The sequence below is a fragment of the Medicago truncatula genome, chromosome 8, assembly GCF_003473485.1.
Source record: "Medicago truncatula cultivar Jemalong A17 chromosome 8, MtrunA17r5.0-ANR, whole genome shotgun sequence".
NCBI lineage: Eukaryota > Viridiplantae > Streptophyta > Magnoliopsida > Fabales > Fabaceae > Medicago > Medicago truncatula.
The window spans coordinates 49,644,283-49,666,459 of NC_053049.1; the positions used below are offsets into that span (position 1 = coordinate 49,644,283).

A 22,177-nucleotide genomic window follows, 5' to 3' on the forward strand; every position below is an offset into this window, starting at 1 on the left:
TCGTATGTCTAAAAAAAATCTTGTTTGATAAATGTCATCTTATCACAAGTTTATATCTTATTTTTCAAACACCATTTCAAATAGCATTTAAGTTTATAACTTATAATTTTTTATTCCAGTTTTACCCTCACTATATTATTGAAAATCGACAGTTACCGGTTATAATTTATTACAATTTAAAACATGTAATGTTTTCAATGAAACAATTTTAAAAGCCGTAAACAAACTAATTATTTTTATATATGGAGAGGAATGATTTTAAACAGTGTTTGAATTATTTACTAAAAACCAATAAATCTTCAGAGGAATGATTAATTCAGCCGCAAAAGAGTAGGCATAAATACTAGGATTAAATATGTTTTTGGTCCCTATAAATATACTAACTTTTCATTTTAGTCCCTTTAAAATTTTCCTTCAACTTTTAGTCCCCAAAATTTTTCCATCTTCACTTTTGGTCCCTCTTTTAAAGTAAACTCATATGTAGAATTCATATTTTTGAATACAATTTGGCAGAAAAATTCAAAATATTACAATAATCTCACAAAAATTTAGAATTTTTTAACAAAACATGAATTTACTATGAATTTTTATATTTTTGATGGTTAAAAATTCGTATTAAATTTATGTTTTGTTCAAAAATTCTAATTTTTTTTGAAAAAGATTTTTACAATATTCTACACATTTCTGCACAATTTCATTAAAAAATGCATAAATTAACTTAAAAATATGGACCAAAAGTAGTGATTGAAAATTTTATAGTCTAAAAGTTGAAGGAAAATTTTAGAAAGACTAAAACGAAAAGTTTGTATATTTACAGGGACCAAAAACATATTTATCCCTATAGTCTATTAGGCCAATATTAACATATTTACGAATTTTAAGAGTGGTGCTTGTGCTCTCTCAAAAAAGAGTGGTGCTTGTGTTACTTTAGAACCGTTTACTGACACGTCCCTATCCTCCAAAGTTTTCAACGAGCTCAAAGTCCAACATATTCCACAATCACCACCCTTGAAAGGAACCACTTAACTATTCCTCAGCAATGTCAGATGGTAGCTTGTACGTACGGATCACTCGAATCTGAAGCGAAAACAAAAAACCAAAAGTGGAAGTCAGACAACTAGCAAGTAATACTTCGTAGCTAATAATAATTATTCTTTTGTGTGAAAATTTAAAATCAAAAGGCACTGATTCTATCATAAAATAGGCAGCAAAATCATCACGTTATTGTGCATATTAAGCAGATAGTTATGCCAATATATTTTGCCTCAAAGATAAATAATTATCTTATGTTTGAGAGGCAAATTTGAAAGAGATCCTGAGGGGAGGGGGGGGTATATTCAATACCACAAGTGCCCTAAATAAATCACTAAAGAAGCACAACAGAAAGCAAATCATATCAAGTCCGGCAGGCAAATTAGACTTAGAACAGAGCACAAAAATATTGCCTGAGCTAAAGCATAAATTGTTCGCAAGATTCTAGCATAATCCGTTCCCAGCATTTGAATGACAAGATCAGCCAGAAGTGTTCCCCAAAGCCTGTTCCAAATGCCAAATAAAACGATCAGAAATACTCATTTATAATGCCACAAACAATAATAAAACATGAGAGCAAAGAGGGAATAGATTTGCAGTTGACAAATATTAATGGTACAAAGTACCGAAAAAAATACGATAAACGGAGTTCATTGACAAGTCAACAAAAAGTTGTCTAGCAACTGATCAGACTAAGTGAAATAAAAAAAAATGCTCCATCAGACATGAAGAGAAATAAAAGCAAGGCACCATATGGTACACAAATAAAAAATGGTTTATTGGATGCGTAACATCCATAACACATTAGATCTACAGATTTTTTAATTAACAGTCTGTTAGAAACCCAAGAATTGAAAAGAATTAATGAAATAACACTTTTATTGAGAAAATAAGAAAGAATAGGAGGAAAAAATCTCCTCCGAGGGCTTCCCCTTCTCTACAATAGTCATTGCTCTTTTAATCAAATGTTAAACTAGTACAAATCCTTCCCTTCTCCACACAAAATCTCCCTATTTATACATGATAAATTGATAATCCTAACTACCCCATTAACTAACAACTTCCCTAAATAACTCCTTACCATATCCTAACAAACTCATCTTTATCCTATATCCTAACACAATCCAAATTAAATAGGTACACCAGGGATATAATGGTCATACGACTCATACCCCCCTCTTTCTCTCTCTCTTCCTTCCTCCCCACCCCTCAGGGCAACCATTCCATCCTCACGGCGGCCCCTTCCACAATCACACACACTGCCGCCCCATCCCGCACATAACTCTTGGCCACCCCTCCCCTTTCCCAACACTGCTGCCATAGTCGTCGGAGAGATAGCAGGTTATAATCCATATTGTATATAAACCCTAAAGGTTATAGGGCTCCAAATATGTTCTCACACCACAATCATGACATTCACGGTTGACTTTCGTTGCCTGGACTTTTAGTGGCAAAGCCTGCAAGTACAAATATACCCAAGCAAATGACAGCACCAGTGATGCCGAAAATGTTATAGTCTCTTTTATGGAGATGATGATACTCTCCCTTCATAGGTAAAGACATCAATGTTGTCGTCATCATTGGATCCTGACAAGACAAACTTAGGGAATTTGAGCTACGACAGGGTGATCACGAGGAAAATGTTGAGATGGAAATGGAAGCAGGCATAATAATAGCAGGTGTCGGTGGTTTAGGTGACCCAAAAGGGGGTTACATTTAAGGAGAGGAAGAAACAGATAAAGAACGCGTGCAACGACAGGATGATGGAATTGAAAGAAGAGATTTGATAGAATTAAGTCGAGTAGTAGGGGACGCAATGATGATGTTGAGTCACTGGCGTTGTTCTTGATAATGTCAATGGTGTCAGAGTTGGGGTGCCAGAGGAGGAAGGTGGCATTGTGGGAGGGTCGACGCCAATGGGCTTCCAAATTTACCCCATTGGTATTAGTTGCCAACTTTAGACTGGGTGGAGTTGAGGGAAGTGGAGGATGAGGATGAGAAAAGGGGTGAGGGGTTAAGCTTTTCCCTTTTTTACCCCAGAACACAACATTAACTCAGCTAAAAGCAAAACTTGAGAAGCAAGAAAAAATGGTTAACTTTATTTGTATAGAAGCACTTGACTGTTTTTTAACAGCAACAACCAAGCCTCATCCCACTAAGTGGGGTAGGCTACATGGATCAAATTATGCCATAATAGTTTCTCTCTAGTGATTTGACTGTTCTATCATAAACCAAGCACTTGACTGTTCTATCATAAACCATATTTTGGATCGAACTCATTAATCTCCAAGTCTTTCCTAATAGTTTCTCTTATAGTTTTTCTAGGTCTTCCTCTGCCTCTAGTGATTTGACTATCTGCCATCTAATCTACTCTGCTTACTACCGAATCTAGAGATCTTCTCTTTATATGCCCAAACCATCTAAGCTTATTTTCCATCATCTTTTCTACTATAGGTGCTACCCCAACTCCCTCTCTTTAATATTTTCATTTCTAACCCTACCTATCTAGTCTTACCACACATCCAACGAAACATTCTCATCTCCGCTATGCTTATTTTATTTTCGTGTTGGTTCTTCAATGTCCAACACTATGTTCCATACAACATCGCCAATCTTACAACTGTCACGTAAAATTTCCCCTTCAACTTGAATTGTTTTAACTTGAGAAGGAAAAAAAAAAGTAGAAGAATTAGAAGTTTCTTTCCTTTCTTATTCCCAAGCACAACCAAAATCGCCAGGGAAAGAACACAGAAAAATCAGAGAGTGCAAAAGACCACCACAGAAAAATAAATACAGAGCCAGAGAAAGTTATTCCAGTTCCCCACTGTCAAAAGTTGCCCGTTTCTGTTCAACCAGGTGAGAAAATCAGAGTCTGATTCAAGTAGCAGCAGAAAAGGGGGACCAAATTAGACAAAGAAATGCCATATTTCACTGCGGCATTTTTCTTCAAGGCCACTTTCTATGTTCAATCACTGAAGGAACATAGGTAAACTAAACTGATCGATAAACTAACAAGATAAAAAAGAAAAGAAATTATGTCGATAGGAACCAGCACAGAAATAAGAGATAAGCACTACGAAATAATTCTGTATGAACTGGAACAGAGGATATGTCCTCTCTTCATTATATACAATAGGGATATGTCCTCTTCCTGATAAAATAAAAATTAAATGGATCGAGCTTAGCTCCTTGCAGAAGTGAATTACAGAGAACAAAATGGAAAATAGAAAACAAACTAAGTGAAGAATCAGATCCACACTCTCTACACCACCCGAGACCTAAGATGCCAAAAACTACCCTCTTACGGCTACCCTACCCCATGATTACACATTCTCGTGATTCTGTCGTAATCCTAGCATTCCCTCTCTCTCTCCAATCCCCCCTCTCCATTTGTTATTCAATTAAAGGAAAATTTAGTGTACACAAATAGAAAACTGCTACAAATTGAAGTCGTTAAAACAAGATGTAGGACATACACAGGTCCAAGTAATGTGAGCATGCTTCTAAAACCCAGATATCTTGACGCAGCACCAAGAAAACCCTACAACAGATCAAACATCAGATAATAATAAATATAGTATAAAATCAACACTAACTTACTTTTGAAAAAATAAAATCAACATACATGAGTAACAGACAAAAAAAACAACTATTTTTGCGTTTATAGCTACCAAAAAAATCATTATTCTTATCTTGAAATATACCCTGTTTTTCTTTCATATTAGAACCAAACAGCAGTAAAAAGATTAAGATTAAGTAGATTCAGAAATAATAAATTGGCTGAACCATGTATTTACATATGGAATAATTTAAACCTTTTGTCCACGACACCATGTAAAGAAATTGATGCTAAGAGTGAATCCGTACTCCCACATATTACAATGAGGTGCTAGGATGACAAAGAGTCTAAATTTAAACTCATTAAATTTGGCTATTTAACTGATACATAAGAAGTTGAAGTTCTAAAATATTGGTTACAACATAATATCTTTAGTCTTCAAAGAATCAGTTTTATCTATCGATCTGGAAATATTTAGAACAACATTCATGCCGCTAAAATACATCCCTTTGAATTAAATTGACAACAAAAGAAGCATATGAAATTGTGCAGTAAGGCACCTGTTTTGCTGCAAGCAAAGCAGCTCTGGATTCTAGATTGATCAAAGCTACCTGTCCACCCTGGAAATCATATAGTGTAAAAAAATATATGTATAAGTTATTGTTGAGAAAGATTGGCCGCGTTAGCAATACAGGCAGCAATACCAATGTATACCTTCTTCAATAACTCTTTCTTAACCTGGTAGTTAGCAGCTTCTACAAGCATTTTCCCAGATAATTTGCTCGCCAACTACAAGTGATCATATGGTCATGAATGATGTATTTTGAGATACATTATATTGAATAAATAAAAGAGGAATATACTGTGTTACCAATTGATATATCTTTGCCAACGTAAATATACCACCTCCCTGGGGATGGAAAGAAAAGATGAGTTAAAATAGAGAATTGAAAAGACACTGAGATAAATAGTGAATGAGAATTAGTAAGAACCTTGAAAAGAATAGATTGAAAGTGTTTCCATTGAGTATGAGAGGAGGCGGATACATGGGAGTTGAAGTGTAAAAGGTGGAGGAATATTTCAAGTTCAAGGTGGTGAGTGTGGAGTTGGGTTGAGCAAGGAATATTCAATTTAGAGGTTAGGTGAAGCAAGACATTTCTGTAAGAAGGCCTCCAACCCCTTAATGTTGAACGGGCATCAGCAGCGAGGAAGAAAAAGCGGGACTCAAGAGTCTCAATAAAGTGTTGGCGTAGTTGAATGTCATGTTCGATCATGGATGGATCCATGTTACTTGATGCACTTGTGATTGATTTAAGCAAAGGACTCAAGTAGCTGATAATTGATAAGTACTTACTTAGTCAGTAACAACTAACACTTATTATTACTATTATTATTAGAAAGAAAAAGAAACACCTGGGGCCGAAAAGGATTGTTTGAATTTCAGACAACTCGGAGTCGGTTGCAAGTTCAAGCACCGACCGCAGCTCAGGATCGAATTCAAAGCCCTGTTGTCGTCTTCGTCCTTCACTTACATCTGCCCTTTTCAGACAACGCACCTTCTTCTTCTTCATCATCACATTCCGATTATTGCGATATGGCCAAACTAGTTCCTTTAATATCATATGTATGGACAATTAAATTGAATTGAATGAGGACACAAAATGAAGGATTTCAAGTTCTCTTGAATTGAATTGAATTGAGTTAAATATAGAGAGATATAAAGCTTACCGTTGTTGTTGTTGCTGTTACTGGGTAAGTAGAGTTGTTGTGGCACAGTTTCCATTTCCAACAACAACAAAACCATGACGATGACGATGACGACGACGAAGACGGCACGCCCACTCCACTTGTTGATATTGCAATTGCAATTGAACTTGTTGCATTTCCACACCACCTCATTTTCCCACAACTTCCTTCCTTACATCCCCACGTGACCCTGTTATTGTAACTAATTTACATCTTCAATTTTTAGATTAAATATGTTTTCTAGAAGAAAAATCATATTTGAAAATTTATTTTGTGATAATTTTGTAACAATTTCTCCTCACATTATTTTTTAGGCTTAATTGCAGTTTTAGCCCCTTAATTTTTTCAAAGTTGCGATTTTGAACCCCTAAAAAAAAAACTACAAAACCTTTTCAACTATAGCAGTTTTGCCCCCCAAGGCAAAAAAAATAAATTAAAATTGACATGTGGCATCTCACTTATGATCCCACGTCAGCGTTGACCGAGTCACAATGGACTGGGAGTCCAAAACTGCCAAAGAATCAAAACATAGGGGGTTGTTTTGTATTTAAATTAGTTAGGGGTTCATAACCGCAACTTTTGAAAAGATAGGAGTCCAAAAATGCAATTAAGCCTATTTTTTATTGGGTTTGTCTGACATGTGCAATATTGTACATGTTTGCACATGTTAAGATAACTTTTTTTTTTTTTAAAAGAATGTTAAGATAACTAAAAGTAGTAACTTTTTATTGAAACTAACAATTATTTATTAAAAGCTACATATTTAATATATAAAAAGACTAAAATATGTTTTTAGTCCATGTAAATATAGCGAATTTGGGTTTTGGTCTCTGGTAAAAAAAAAATTGAAAAACATCCTTGCAAAAATTTTTGTTTTTTAAAATAGTCTCTGGATCCACTTTCTTGCTGATTTAACGCAATTTTACTTATGTGGCAGGTGCTGACGGTGTAAACTTGTACACGTAGCATCTGATCTGTCTCACCTGGCTTTTATCTGAAATTAAAAAATAAAATAAAAAAATCAAAATATGTTTTATTTTAATTTTAATTTCCTTAATCCAAAAAACTAAAATTCTTCCTTCTTCATCGTTTTCCATTCTACTACCGGTATCATCCACACAAATTCAATTTATCATGTTTCCTATATTATCTTTCATCAAGCTAATATTTTTTCGTTCACTTTAGCATCCTCATCATCAAACAAGTTTCCCCCAAAGTTCTACAACACCATCTTTTTCTTGCTCTTCTTCTTTCATATCTCTCTTCATTCTTTTTCCATGATTTCAATAACTATCAACAACATATTCAATAATCTGGGCATCTCAGTTTCCCCTCCACCTTTCCTTCCTTTTTTCATCAGTGACAAATTGATGTAGTTAGATCTGGTTGAAGAAGGTGACCTGGTAAAGATTGTGACGGCGGCGGCGGAAGGGTGAGATTGGATTGAGAGAGAGAGAGAAGAAGACGAAGGGGTGTTGAGAGAGAGAGAAAAAAAACGCTGGTGGTCGGTGTGAGAATGTCGGTGACCGTGAGTGTGTCTCCGGTGAGAGAGTTTGTAAAGGAGGGAAGATTTAAGAGGATGGATGTTGTTGTTGTTGTTTCTGTTGGTCCTCCCTCATCTTTGCTTCCTCCCCCTCCCTTATCTTCCTTTATTTCATCATTGATTTGTTTTTCTCTTTAATTTTTGTGCTCTCAGTAACAACGGCATGTGTGTTTTAGATCAATTTCACTAACCTGTAACCGTTGCTCCAGTTCCAGTCGCTGTTAAATTTCAAGATCTTGTACCGACCCATGATGGATTTGTGTCCATTTTGATTTTTGTTTACAAGATTCGATTGGATTTGGATGAATTTTGCTTTGGAGATGGGTGAAGATTTGGATGAATATTCATCTGAACTTTGAACCATTATCGTTTTCCAGAATTTTTTATTTGGATTTGAATAAATTTGAGAACAAGAAGATGAAGATGTGATGAATTCAGAATTTCATTTCCAAAATTTCGATTTGAAGATGAATTGATGAAGGATTGAATAGAATGACAACGAAGATGAAGAACAAAGAAGAAGAGGATATGCCAAGAAGGGGTGAAGTAGAAGGATTTGTGTTTTTAATAAATTAAAAATAATTTTTTTTTTTAATTTCATAAATATATTTTCTGATTTTTTAAAATGTTTTTTAATTAGTTAAAATAAAATAATTTCCACCTGGATGCCACATATACAAGTTTACACAGTCAGCACCTACCACATAAGCGAAAATGCGCCAAATTAGCAAGAAATTGGGCCCATAGACTATTTTAAAAAACAAAAAAATTTGCAAGGACGTTTTTAAAAAAAAAAAATAACCAGGGACCAAAACCCAAACTCGCTATACTTGCAGGGACCAAAAGCATATTTTAGCCTATAAAAAACACAAGTTTTAAGTTTTTTTTTTTTTGAGCAAATCAAGTTTTAAGTTAAAGTTACTAGTTTAAACTTCTTATTATGTACAAATTTGCACATGATAGAAAACCCCTTTATAAAAACTAAAGCAACAAGAGATAAAATAAAGGCTTAAACACACTTTTTATCCTCTAACTTTGCAGAAGTTGCAATTTTGACCCCCTATTAAAAAAAGTGGCAAAAATGACCCCCCATATTTAACCCCTTTTGCAAAAGATCAATTTTGACCTGATCAATCCTAGGTGTCACGCCACATAACTTAAAAAGTTATCAGCTGTATATTTTATATATTATAAAAGAAACGAAAATCCATGCGTGTAATTAGAGAATAAAAAAATGAAAAATGGAAGGAAAATAAGGTGAGGCACGTGAGGCATCTTCTTCTTCCCTTCATTCTTCATCAATCTCCTTCTTCATCCTCTTAACCCAACAATTTCCAATTCTCTTTTTAGAAATTAATTAAAACAACGAAAAAATTAAAATTAAAAATATTATGAATATTGCAACTGTACAACACCAACACCACCAAAGCCAACACCAACTTCGAATTCGCTTCTAGATCTCAATGATTCCAATTCAGATTCACAAGTTTCAATCATTGTTCTGGTTGTTCCTTGCGTTTCGGTATTTTATTTTTCCTTTTAAAATCTTCATAAACTTAGACCAACCCGGATCCACAAATTTGGGGTGGAATTTCTGCAAAATTTTACCAAAATCGAATTTTAATATGTTCAGAACTGTCACTGCCTTATCATTCACCTTAACCCTAATTATTCACCTTTACCTTTTCTTTGCGATCTTTCACTCATTTCAGCTATAAATGTTATAAACAATAACCTTTTCTTTATCAAACTCCTCAAAACCTTTGTGAATTGAATCATGTATACAACGATGGTGGTAGTAGGGGTAGTAGCAGAAGCAACAATGAAGTTATGTTGTTAAAATCTGAACTTTTATCTTTCTCTTTATCAGCAAACAAAAACAACCAGAATCAGATGAGTGTTCATCACCCTTAGAAGGGGCTAATCTTCAACGTTATGGTTTTATTGTTAGATATCTGATTTTTTTTTTTTTGTGTTAAACATCTGATTTATGAGTTTTGCTTGAATTGATGAATTTACGAAGATGATTCTATAAGTTTGAAGAAGAATAAGGATGAAGATGAGAAAGACAAAGAGTGAGAGAGATGAAGGTGAGGGAGAGAGAGATGGGTAGTGGGGTGTGTTCATATTTTCATTTTTTTTCTTCTCACGTGCAACTTCCTTTCTTTTCCTTTTTCGTTTTTTTAATTCAATTGATAAATATGTGGATTTTTTTATTTTTTTTTAATTCAAAATGTACACAGCTGGCGTGACATATATGATTGACCAAGTTAAAATTGGTGTTTTGCAAAAGGGATAGACATGAGGATCACTTTTGCCAATTTTTTTAATAGGGGGCCAAAATTGCAACTTTTGCAAAGTTAGAGGGTAAAAAGTGCGTTTAAGCCTAAAATAAAAAAGGGTTTTCTATCATGCACAAATTTGCACATGATAAGAAGTTTAAAGTAGTAACTTTAACTTGGAACTTGTGTTTTTTATATTAAATATGTAGCTTTTATAAAAAATATCTATTTTTTCCTTGTAAATTATGGTTATCTCATACATTGTCAACCAAATGGTTGTTCAAATAACACTCTTCTTTCCATAATTATGTTTCTTGTCCCATCAACAAAAATCACTATTTTTAGTCCTACAAAATTGGATTAGGATTTGGTGCTCTAGAAAAGCACATAGTTTGACGCAATAACAAATCTCAGTCGTTGGTATCATATCAGACGGTTTAAATTACACATCAGTTTAACACAATTGAATGATTTTAGCCGTTAATCTAAATTGAACGGTCCTCATCTATTACAGCAGAAAATTCAAATAAATTTTGTTAGAACGTACGAACCATACTATTTTTCACAATCTAAGACACAGATTTACCTTCATCCCAATTTTAAATACTCCCTCTGATCACATTTATAAGCAACTTGTACTTTTTCAAATTCATTAATTAATTAATTAATCAAGATTATATATAGTCCAGATACATAAGTTATTTAATGAATTTAAAAAAGGGAAAGTTGCTTATAAATGTAACCGGATGGAGTATATATTATGCCTAAAAAATTAAGTTTTCAGATTATAGAACTCAAAAATTCCTATAGTTCGAAGTATATAACACAAGTAAAGAGTATTTAGCAATCAAATAAACCACGTAAGAGCATAAAATGGAAGTCAATAATCGCTATAGTTGTGCGGACACATCCCCTAACAATAACTGATCAATTTGGGTTTGCCTCACTAGGTCTAGAATCAGACCTAACTTGCGGATATGCAAAGAAAGAAGGCACAGTACATGGTGCCCAGTGTCTTGAAATTTCGAGCTCGGGGGTTGTGCATATGTATTTTGCAATTTCTAATGCTAAATCTTCCTAACAAATACTAGCATAGTTCATATAGCCAGTTATCTCCACCCTAGACGTCGTTTTCTTTTTGGGCATTTTTATTATCATTATGTCAACATCAGGATTCAGTGTGTAAGCACTGCAATAAAAGTATAACTTATTTGGAGCAAGATATATTTATACAGACATACATGCAAACAATAAGGGTTTTACTTTCTTTCTCTAGAACATCTTTCCAATTCCATCTTGCCTGGGAACAGATTCATTAACATCCATTCGTTGCCAATTCCCTACAAAGGAACCCAGCTGATCGACCTTGTCATACAATCCTAAGAGGCCACCTGTATGTACGAAGAGGATCTTCCTTCCTTCCCATTTCTTTGGATTTTCATTCATATCTTTCAGCATTGCATAAGCAGCCTTACCGCTGAGAAGGAATAAACAATATTAAGTTAAATAAAATCAGTAATATTCAATGATAGACATCTAATTACGATTAAGTCTCCTGATCAAACTTTTATTTTCCCTTTTATATCATGTTTGGTTCACTGCCTAAATTTCTTATAAATGATGGCAACTATATAAAACTTGCATTTGGGTGAATTAAAAGTTAGTGTATATCAACCAAGTTGCTTGGGCTCCAGTGGCAAGGAGTTCATTCCAAGGATGTACCCGGGGAATACCGGGTTCGATTCCCAGGGGAACAACACTTGATCAGTGCGCATGCCTCTACGCATGAGCCGGATTAGTCGCTCACCTTTGATGGGTCGGAAACCGGTGCGAAAGCAAAAAAAAAAAAAAAAAAAAGTTAGTGTACATCAACTATAGAAGCAACCTAAAAATAAATAATCTCAACTCAAGCATTGAAATCATTGATAAAAAAATCTTAAACATTAAATATTATTATTTTTTTATAATAGCCAATGGCTATTTCATCTATAAAGAAAATAGGCCGTTTTGGGTTGACTTTTTCTCCTTCCAATTATACACTTAAACAAATTTTGACTGTAAGAATTCAATTTTGTTGATGTTATTCAAAAAAAAATAAAATTTATATTATATTTGTTATATTGTTGGTATCATTGGAAAAAATAAGTATAGTTTGATACAATGTGAAAGTGCAAAATATCTATTATCTATACCTATAATTTTAATCAAAATCAAAATAATTTTAATCAATATTTCATAAAAACTATTGTTCATAATTTTTACACGTTAACACAGTAAGAAGATAGGAGAGACGGGCACTTGCAAAACGCTAGTTAAAAATAATGGATGTGTTCCTTTAAAAAAAAAAAAAAAAAACTAATATGAGCATTTTTATCTTCCTATAAATATTGTAGTACGATTTTTTATTTTTTTTTTGTCAAAAAAACTTATATTTGTTTTACATACAATTTCACCTTCTATTTTTTTTTTTTTTAGCAACACCTTCTATAATTTTATTCTCTTGTTTTCTTTCAATCTTCTATAATCATACCATTAAAAATGTAGATTTTATGCATTATTGTTGTGTGCTTTGCATCACTTTTAATTTTATATATTTATTACTATTTACATTTTGTTTAGGTAAAGTTTATTAAAATAATTTTTCTACAACTTTAATAATTAATATTTGTATGCATTTTAATTAAATATAATAGTTAAATTCATATTAGTTTTGAATAAAAACTAGACTTAATAGCAGTTTTGGCCCCTAACAAAATAAAATACAAAACCGCCCCCTAAGTATTGCCCCTTTTGCAGTTTTGGCCCCAGGTCAATTTTGACCAAGTCAAAGCTGATGTGGATGCCACATGTGATTTTTTTTAATTATTAAAAAAATTTCTTATTTTTTTAATTAAAAAAATTACACATGTGCATCCACGTGTGCATTGACTTGGTTAAAATTGGTCTGGGGCCAAAACTGCAAAAGGGGCAATACTTAGGGGGCGGTTTTGTATTTTATTTTGTTAGGGGGCTAAAATCGCAACTTCTTAAAACATAGGGGGTCAAAACTGCTTTTAAGCCTAAAAACTATAAACATGTAGGGTCAAGTTTGAGTCCTTATAAACAACCACCATTAAAGTAAAAACTACTTATCAACCATGGATCGGTTAAATCCTAAATAACAATTTGACCCCACAAAAATCAACATAGCTTACACACTTTAGTTCACCCATTAAAGATGCTCAAAGGAAACAATATGAAGGAATTAACGATCACAAACCCATACATAAGAAAATTGTTGATTAAACCACTAAGAGGATATAAGGTAAAGATCCACAAGAAATGGAAAGATATTCGTGTGATGCACAATGAATGGCCTTTCGTTTGTGGAAACAACCAAGTTTGTGAACTAGATGTTCGTGTGATGCACAATAAATGGCCTTTTGTTTGTGGAAGAAAAAAGACACCATAGTTTGAATGGATCCAAAAGAGCAATATACAATGTGGGTCGAATAAATACCTGTATACCGGGTCAAGAACAACACCTGTAGCTTCAGCAACTTCTTTTACAAAATTAAGCTCCTCAGAAGTGTTCATTGCATAGCCAAGACCCTTGGCCTGTAAGCAGTTAAATTTTCATCATCAGTAAAAAAGCATTGCAAAGCCAGATGATGAAGTAAGTTTTTCAGACCAGACATGTGTTTTAGGAACCTTCATGTTATGACTTGGTACACAAGCACATTATGTCTGCTGGAGTGTGATCCTTGATTAAGAACCAGTATGTGTATATTTTCACAAAAAGAACCATAGACATCTTAGCGGTCAGAAAAGACCTTCTGTTCACTATCCTTCTGTTCATTACCATTTTAGAAATACACTCACATTTTGTATGTGGACAATATCTCTGGAGCTAACACCAGCTTTGAGTCCGTCAAGCAAGCCTTGAACAAAGTTGTGGAAGTAATCCGGATCATCACAAACGGAGAATGCATGCACCTGCAGGTAGCACCTAAATGGTATAAGCATCATGTGAAAAATTGGACTATGTGAGTCATCTAAGCAGAAGGCATACCCTTGCTTTCAAGGTACTCAATGATGAACCCAATGCTAAACCAGCAATTGTGCCCCCACTGGAAAAATAAAAAACATAGGTTGTTAAGTAGATGAAAATGTACTTCATGGTTTAATAGATAATGCTCTTTCATCATAACACAGCTTAAGCTCACATTCACATGGGAGTTTGGTTGTAAATTGCAAAATCAAAGCACAAACATACAAATTTTCATGGCCAAATCTTGATTTTTTATATTAAATCCACACTTTCAAACGGTATTCGGTTTTTGTTCTAGAATACATCATGCATACTATAAGATGCCTAAAAGTTATAGAAACAAGCTCCTCCAATATAAAGAGAATCCAATGAAGCGGAAACGGATGGTTGCTAAGGAAAATATAAATAAATCAAGTAGACCAGAACCTGCCACAAGCCACAACAATATCATCAAACTTGACATTGCTTGTTCCACTTTGAATCTGCAGCTCAATTTCCCTAACTGCCTCTAGGTAGCCCCTGAGTAGAATAATTTAATCAGTGGTAGAATCAAATTCTTTGTATTTATTGTAATAGGATTTGAATCGATCCTTTAGCAATATAGAATCATAGATTGATGCTATTCGGATAAGAGTTGATGTATCATATCAATTAGCTTTGAATATAATATTGTATATTGCTAAAAATAGAGAATAGTGTGTCTAAATTACAAATTTTACAATAAGAATGTCAAATAATAAAAACAAAGTAAAAGTATCTACGATCAAGCAGATCCCGCTTGGTGGCAAGAAGCTTGGTTTCTATTGTTGGATCTGAAATCAGGACTTGGGAATTATGCAGTTCAAAACTTCCAGTCCCCAAGATCCTCACCAATTTTTCGAGTATAAAAATATTAGGATGTTGGATGAAGAGTGTATCTAGACCATAGTAAAAGATTATCCTGCTAACAAAGCCTAAGTACAAATAACATGAAGAACAATAACAAGAATTTTTAGATCAATCTTGCTGACTTGCTCTGACCAACAGCAGAAGATAAAAGAGTAGATATTTCAATATCTTCAATTCATTCCTTTGTACACCACAAGTATATGAAGAATTGGTTCTCAAAAGTTGATATCATGGACTAACCTGACATTGAATTACAAAGAATTGGTTTTGTTTGCTTGATTTGAAAACATAGTAAATAATGGTAAAAGAACCAGTCACAGAGTATACATTCCTTTGATAAAAGAACCATTGATTTGAAAGGAGTTTGGCCATATACCTAGCTTATGTCTGATCCAAATATCCCCCCTCTAACATACACACCGAACATAGCACATTTGGAGCATGAAATTTAGGGAGTTCAACATTGTGGGTGGCCACAGAAAGAATATCATATGGTTGTAAATAGACATGTATTCTATAAGAGAAATGCTAGCAACACTCTCTCCAACACTCACTTTTTAATTGGCTTAAATCATGGTGGGTTTCACACTTTGGAAATGGGTTCCACTCAAAGTGGTGGGTCATACATTGATTTTATCCAATAAGAAAATGAGTGTTGAAGAGAGTGTTGAAAAGAGAGTGTCCCTGGCATTCCTCATTCTATAATTATGTGTAATTATGAGTACTCTATTCACAACTGAAATTATATCAGAAATATTTTTTCACATGATATCAGGAGCTCCTGATTTAGAGGGCCTTGCTCCAGCATAAAAATCCTAGCCGCCTACATTATGGTCTTTCTTTGCTGCCTACTTGGTAGCCCTTTGGGACATTCGGTACCCATTTATTTCCTGTTGGTCAAACAAGTTCTTGTCCGTTGTTGTTTGTTGCACACAGCCACCGTTTACCGCTGTCAGCCATTGCTTTCGCGCCAGCAACCACATCCAGATGTTTGTCATCCTTGGATCGGCTAGATCTCATAAGTGAGTGGTCCCAGAGCCCAGCAGACGCACCAACATGCACCGCCACAATAGACTTCCGTTTCCGATGCGTGGCATCCATGCGATGCCCTGCTGTCCGCCACAAAATTTTCCAAGTTTTCTTGTTACCACCTCGTCTTCGGAGGTCAAAACAATATTCTGAGTTACTTTTTGTGGGTAATTTTTTACCGCTATTATTCCTTTCAGCAGTAGCTAATGTGTTTCTGTTCTTTTTCAATGGCAGAACCTATTGTGGGTGAATGACAACTCTTCCTCTGTGTGCACCAACAGGGTCCACAATCTATGACATTAATTATGACGAGACAATTTTTTCCAAAGACAAATTTGAAAACTTTTTGGATTTTACTATCTTTTGTTGTCTCTGGGTGAGAACTGATCAGTTTAATGTAAAAAAAAGTGCTCTTGCATGGAGACTTAGAGGAGAAGGTATACATAGACCCAAGGTTCAGTCTCAGATGTGGATCATATATAACGTGTGCCAATTGAGTAAAAACTTATATGGGATAAAGTGATATCTTCGAGCATGGTTTAGGCTGCACAATCTCTCTCACCTACCCCACCCTAGAGTGAAATTCAAAATTGATGCAAAAAAATAATGGAGGAAAAAACAAGATAAAATTGAAAAGAGGTAAATAATGATGTGGAGAGAGAGAGAGAGAGAGAGAGAGAGAGAGAGAGAGAGAGAGAGAGAGAGAGACCATGTTCCGAGAGAGTTTGATCCGCCAACAGGAATAACATATGGCCTCCTCCCTTGGTTGATGAGCTTTTCTTTGAGGAGGTTGGCAAGTGTCTAAAGGAAAGGAGTGAGTTAGTTAATGAAAACAGTGAGAGAAAGTAAGGAAAAGGAGAAGGAGGAGGAGACTCACAACACTTCCAATTTGTGAATATTCTTCTTTGGATATAAGTTGAAGGTGAGCTCCAATCAAACGCTCAACAAGAAGATTGCCGGTGAGGGTGGGATCTTGGTCAACGAGAAGCTTAGAAGTGCGGAGTATAAGGAAAGGATCGAGATTCAAATACTTAGCAGCAACGGCAGTGGCACGACAGTGATTACTTTGGATGCCTCCAATTGTAATAACAGAATCAGCGGATTCAGCAATTGCATCGGCCATCAAGAACTCCAATTTCCGCACTTTGTTTCCACTCAATTGCATTCCAGAAAGATCATCGCGCTTCAGCCACACTTCCGTATTGGCTGGCAGGTTCGGAAGGTTCCATCTGTGAATCGGAGTCGGAAGATGGGCAAGAGAGACAATATGAGAAGGTATGGGGTCTAGGTAGGATGCCCATGAAGGAGCTGTGTATGGCTTCACACTCAGAAACTCAAACCCCGCCATCACTGTTGAGACTTGCTTCTTCAGATGACCATACATTTCATTACAATTACATCACTCTCACTCCTTTATCTTTCGCCATTTTACTTTTTCACAATCAAAATATGAATCCAATTTTGTCCATTCCAATTTAAGTGAGCTTTTTTTTGTCCATTCCACCTTTATTAAAATAAAAATGGTTTTAAATGTTCATGTGGTTAAGTATTGGTATATTTATCATATTAGTATGGACACCTGTGTTAAGGGCTAGAATTTCGTTATAATTGAAGAGATGGAATGTTGTGATGTATCAAGTGTCTAGTAAAGACTCTAGTAAAGACTGAATAAAAGAGTTGAGGTTGACCGACAAATAAGTGAAAAATTTTATATACTTAAGCTTTAAAATTTTGATTGAATATGTCGTATCATTCTTACTTGTGTGGTTGCTCTTTCTCCAATGTATCGATTCAAATCCTCCAACTGTGGTATCCTATCGTGGTTCAATATTGTGGGGGAGCAAAAGTGGGCCTTAGTGGTAGATCATAGATACAAAGAGTCTCACACTTAATGGAGAGATTCTAATGTGTGCAGTGTTAAAATTTTATATTGGATTCAAGAGTAGATGTTGACCAACATATAAGTTAGATGAGTCGTATACCTAATGTCTTAAGATCACTTTGGATGAGTCGTATACCTAATTTATATGAATCTCACTTGCGTTGTTGCTCTTAGCCTAATGTGATTATACAATTCAATGTATGCTCCTATGGAAGTCCCAACACTGTAATGATTTGTTTTGTTAGTTTTTCGGTGTCATTTGTTTAGTTTTTATCTGAAGTTTCAAATTTTGAAACCCACTTGGGTTGTCCTGGTGGTATTGGCTTATGCACATCCTCAAAGTCTCAGGTTCGATTCTCTCAAGCGTCAATTTAGGTGGGCTAATTTAGCTTTATTTTTTTTAAAAAAATTCAAATTTTGGATGTCATTTTTTTTTCATGCAATTTTTTTATTAAATCGCCTATTATTTTAAATTCCTCCACTTTTGGTCTTTATCTTTAGTGGGATCTAATAATGAGAAATTGCAAGTGTGTTATAATCAAATGATAAAATACACGCTTTTTAGACATTTTAAATTGATGTGGCATTTTTTGAATGAGTCTATGATTTTGGTAGCATGATTACATAGTAATCTCTAACTCCTTCAAAAAATCCATAACGTTACCAACACGTCACTCTATTCTCTATACTATCACGAAAAAAAACACACTTCTAGTTTATCCCTTGTTATTTATCTCATGTTTAAAGTCCTTTTGATCTACTTTCTTTTTCTAATTTACTTTCCCTCTTCACATGAAAAAATGAACATATACATCCCTCTACAAAACTTTCACCAGCCCATATTTTTACCATGTTGCGCCTCAGACCTTATTTCGCAATTTCACAGGATCACATACTAAAAGAGTCTCGCACGTAAGAGAGGGATATTAATGTATCATGTATGAGTTAAATTTCAACGTTGGATGCACGAGTATATATTGAGCAACATATAAATGAGATGACAAATATACCTAATGTCTTAAGATTTTGGGTGAAGATTTGGTGTGTATCTCACTTGTGGGGTTTCTCTTAATCAAATGTGATGATTCAACGATACAGGGCAGCACTTGGAGCACATTGTCATGAACAGCTCACCTCCTTTCGGTAACCACGGTAAATCATACTCTTGATATCTCTCAAAATCCATTCAGTATGCCACTTACAAATGTTATAGACGTTGTGGCTAGATCCGCAATTGCGGTGACTCATGAACCAATTATTACTTCGGTAGAGCCTTTAAATGTTGATTCCATTCGGGCTGATCCTGATGCAACGGTGGATCCAACGTTACAGAAGGATATTGATTTTATGAAAACATGGTTGGCTAAAGCTGCGGTGAATGAAGATGCTCCATTTTCCCCCGTTATTTCTAAGTCTCAGAGAAAGAAATTGGCAAAGCAAAATAAAGCGCAGACTAAGGCAGGCTATTCAACCCGTTCACAGGGTCCTCTTCCATCTTCTCAATGATTATTATTTATTGGAACCTTTGTGGGATATGTATTAATGATTCATGCGTTCCTCTCCGTGGAATGTATCGTTCAAATACTCCTTATTTGTACCGGGAGAGGAAATGTGGTGCGGACATTAATTATGGCAGACTTGGGACATGGTCTGATTGCGACATCTAGGTATCATAATTTGGCTGCTTCATTGGAAGTTTATTTTGCTAGAGACAGACATGGGTTTCCTAATTTTAGATTTCCTTAGCATGTTTTTGTCTTTTATTTCCGTCGTTTCTTTTTGTTTTCAGAGGGTCTTGGCCTAGTCCCCACTCTTTTGTACATATTTTCCCTTTATTTTTATTAATATGTATTGGAAGGCGGTAGATGATTGGGGTTTCAAAAAAAAAAAAAAACTTATTTGACAACCATATTTTACAAAGAAAAAAGTGGTATTGGCACGGAAACCATAGCAATAGAGAGATAAAGTAAAAAATAATGTGAGTATGAGAGAGAAAGTTGTTACAAAAATTGTCACTAAATGAATGTTCAAATATCATTTCTCCTTATTAAATTATAACAGCTATGTGTTATCCTTTAAAAAAAAATGTTGGTACATGTTATATTTGTTTTTTTATCTCTTATTTGCATATCTTGTGCCTAATTTAGATGCTGCTATTAATATATTTTTTTTATTTTATAGAGAGAAAACACCTTAAATTTCGCCTATAAATTTTTCAAATCACATAAAAAAATGCAGCATAAATTTTATATCAATTCTCATGATGCAAAACAAAAAATATGTATACTATAATTAGTTATGATAGTGCTACGTATAAGAAACTTCTATAATGATAAAAATGTCAATATAGTTTAAGGGCATTGTTGCATACATATATATTTTTCATCGCATATTAATTTTATTTCATGTTCATTCTCCTATATTGTTGTGGGTAAAGTTAATTTGATTAAATGTCATAATATTTTTAAATGAAATTTAAGGTGACAGTAAAGATAATTAATACAAAGACAATCACTAAAATTAATGGAAAATATTATGTCCATAATTGTTTATTGAGCTAGGTTTATGTCATTTAGTTTTTTTATTTTTCATTTTTTCTTAACAAATTTTTATCCTAAAAAACTTGTTTTTTGTTTTGTTTTGACAAAAAGATGCTTAAAATATGTATAATTTTCTATTTTAAATTTGAAAACTATGTATTCATTATCATAGTTGAAAATTAATATCTTTAATATATTGAATTAATAGAAAAACATATCCTATGAAATAAATGATTTTCTTAATGATAAATGTTAGTAATTAGTTGTAAAAGGAAATTATTAATTATATTAATTGGGACAATTGATATGAGATTAAATGCTGTGTAATTTTTTACTGGACATAATTTTGCATCAAAAAATAAAATATGACTACTCATAGCATCATCATTGAATTAATTGTAGAATCTGAAATATTTTTAGCATCCAATTTTTTTTATCAAAACAAACTGACGAAAAATAATTTGAATTAATTAAATTTTAGGAGGAATAAAATGTTCCTTGGAAAAATTATGGCATTGGTTTTTTAAAATTAATAAATAAGTAGACCATAAATCAAATGAAGTAATTGAGTACCAAAAGATATTAAATGAAATGCAAGAAACGTTTCTTAACAGATATTTATACTATATAAATATAACTTTTTTTTTTTTTGTATAGTGAAGTCGATGTCTCACATTAAAAAAAATAGGGTTAATGGTGCTTTACCCCCTGTAATATAGGTCATTTTTTATTTTCCGCCCTGTAAAATATATTTTTTTATTTACGCCCTGTAAAATATTTTTTTTTTGGAATACCCCCCTAATAGGTCATAAAAAAACGACTTTATTTTTTTTTTTTTGCAAAATTTTTTCGTTTTTTTATGACCTATTAGGGGGGTATTTCAAAAAAATTTTTTTACAGGGGGGTAAATAAAAAAATATATTTTACAGGGGGGAAAACCAAAAATAACCTATATTACAGGGGGGTAAAACATCATTAACCCTATTAAAAATATAAGCATGAGTATGAGTATAAGAAACAAAACCTTGAGTGAGTTTTGATTTGATCAAGGTTGTATTGAAGACAATTTCATAATATTTTCAAACAACCATGACTTTATGACACATTCTTTTAGAGTTAGAAACCACGATTATGTGTCTCAAGAAACTTTCATTATTGCTCAATGGCTGATTGAAACTTTTGATACATTCTATTGAACGAATTATGATAAATGAAAAGCCGTTATAGTAAATTATGATAAAGTTAAGATGTGTTAGTAAAAAAAGGTTTGTCCAAATTAGATGATGTGAATCATTAGGATGTATAAAAAATCGGGAGACATGTTAAGAATTCATCAAATAAGAACCATGTGTAATACAACATTTATGTAAGACAAATATTATACATTAGATATAGATAAAAGCTAAATAAATTTATTGAGATTAGTTTTTCGAAATATCAATTCATTAAGTAATATTCAATCAACATAAGATATACAAACTCTAACATCTTGATTCTATATCAAATACAAAACATTGCCTCGAATAAAAATTATATTGCTGATTTTGAACGTCTTGAAGTCGAAGAATATAGACACATGCTCTTCAATGGGATCATGAGAAAGTAAAATTAACGATTAACAATAAGATACACAAAAAATAAAATCA

The 22,177-nt window shown here is 33.6% G+C and overlaps 2 protein-coding genes and 1 long non-coding RNA gene across 3 annotated transcripts; all 3 read right to left on the bottom strand.

Moving 5' to 3' along the window:
- Positions 1-722: 722 nt before the first annotated feature.
- LOC112417030 (uncharacterized) lies at positions 723-6,547 on the bottom strand. The gene is made up of 9 exons (XM_024771687.2): positions 6,320-6,547; positions 6,005-6,201; positions 5,584-5,923; positions 5,463-5,501; positions 5,306-5,380; positions 5,152-5,211; positions 4,509-4,573; positions 1,446-1,536; positions 723-1,077 (listed from the first exon to the last, which is right to left on the bottom strand). The coding sequence occupies exons 1-9, from the start codon at positions 6,488-6,490 to the stop codon at positions 1,027-1,029; spliced, it is 1,089 nt and encodes a 362-aa protein (XP_024627455.1). The 5' UTR covers positions 6,491-6,547; the 3' UTR covers positions 723-1,026.
- A 4,652-nt stretch (positions 6,548-11,199) lies between these two features.
- On the bottom strand, positions 11,200-17,573 carry LOC11412403 (putative D-cysteine desulfhydrase 1, mitochondrial). The gene is made up of 7 exons (XM_003631100.4): positions 16,987-17,573; positions 16,819-16,910; positions 14,619-14,711; positions 14,214-14,271; positions 14,024-14,137; positions 13,662-13,759; positions 11,200-11,639 (listed from the first exon to the last, which is right to left on the bottom strand). Exons 1-7 carry the CDS (start codon positions 17,491-17,493, stop codon positions 11,435-11,437), a joined length of 1,167 nt encoding a protein of 388 aa, XP_003631148.1. The 5' UTR covers positions 17,494-17,573; the 3' UTR covers positions 11,200-11,434.
- Positions 15,226-16,811, bottom strand: LOC120577425 (uncharacterized). The gene is made up of 2 exons (XR_005643511.1): positions 15,457-16,811; positions 15,226-15,320 (listed from the first exon to the last, which is right to left on the bottom strand). It is a non-coding gene; the product is annotated as an uncharacterized lncRNA (long non-coding RNA).
- Positions 17,574-22,177: the final 4,604 nt, after the last annotated feature.

Excerpts from the sequence above, each read along its gene's own strand:
- LOC112417030 (XM_024771687.2), bottom strand. The coding sequence starts at position 6,490 with ATGAGGTGGTGTGGAAATGCAACAAGTTCAATTGCAATTGCAATATCA. Across the intron at positions 5,924-6,004 it reads ACAATCCTTTTCGGCCCCAG|CTACTTGAGTCCTTTGCTTA; the intron begins GTGTTTCTTTTT and ends ATCAATTATCAG. Across the intron at positions 1,078-1,445 it reads CAATTTATGCTTTAGCTCAG|ATTCGAGTGATCCGTACGTA; the intron begins GCAATATTTTTG and ends TTTTCGCTTCAG.
- LOC11412403 (XM_003631100.4), bottom strand. The coding sequence starts at position 17,493 with ATGTATGGTCATCTGAAGAAGCAAGTCTCAACAGTGATGGCGGGGTTT. Across the intron at positions 14,712-16,818 it reads TCAAACTCTCTCGGAACATG|GGGCTACCTAGAGGCAGTTA; the intron begins GTCTCTCTCTCT and ends TATTCTACTCAG. Across the intron at positions 11,640-13,661 it reads GTTCTTGACCCGGTATACAG|CGGTAAGGCTGCTTATGCAA; the intron begins GTATTTATTCGA and ends ATTCCTTCTCAG.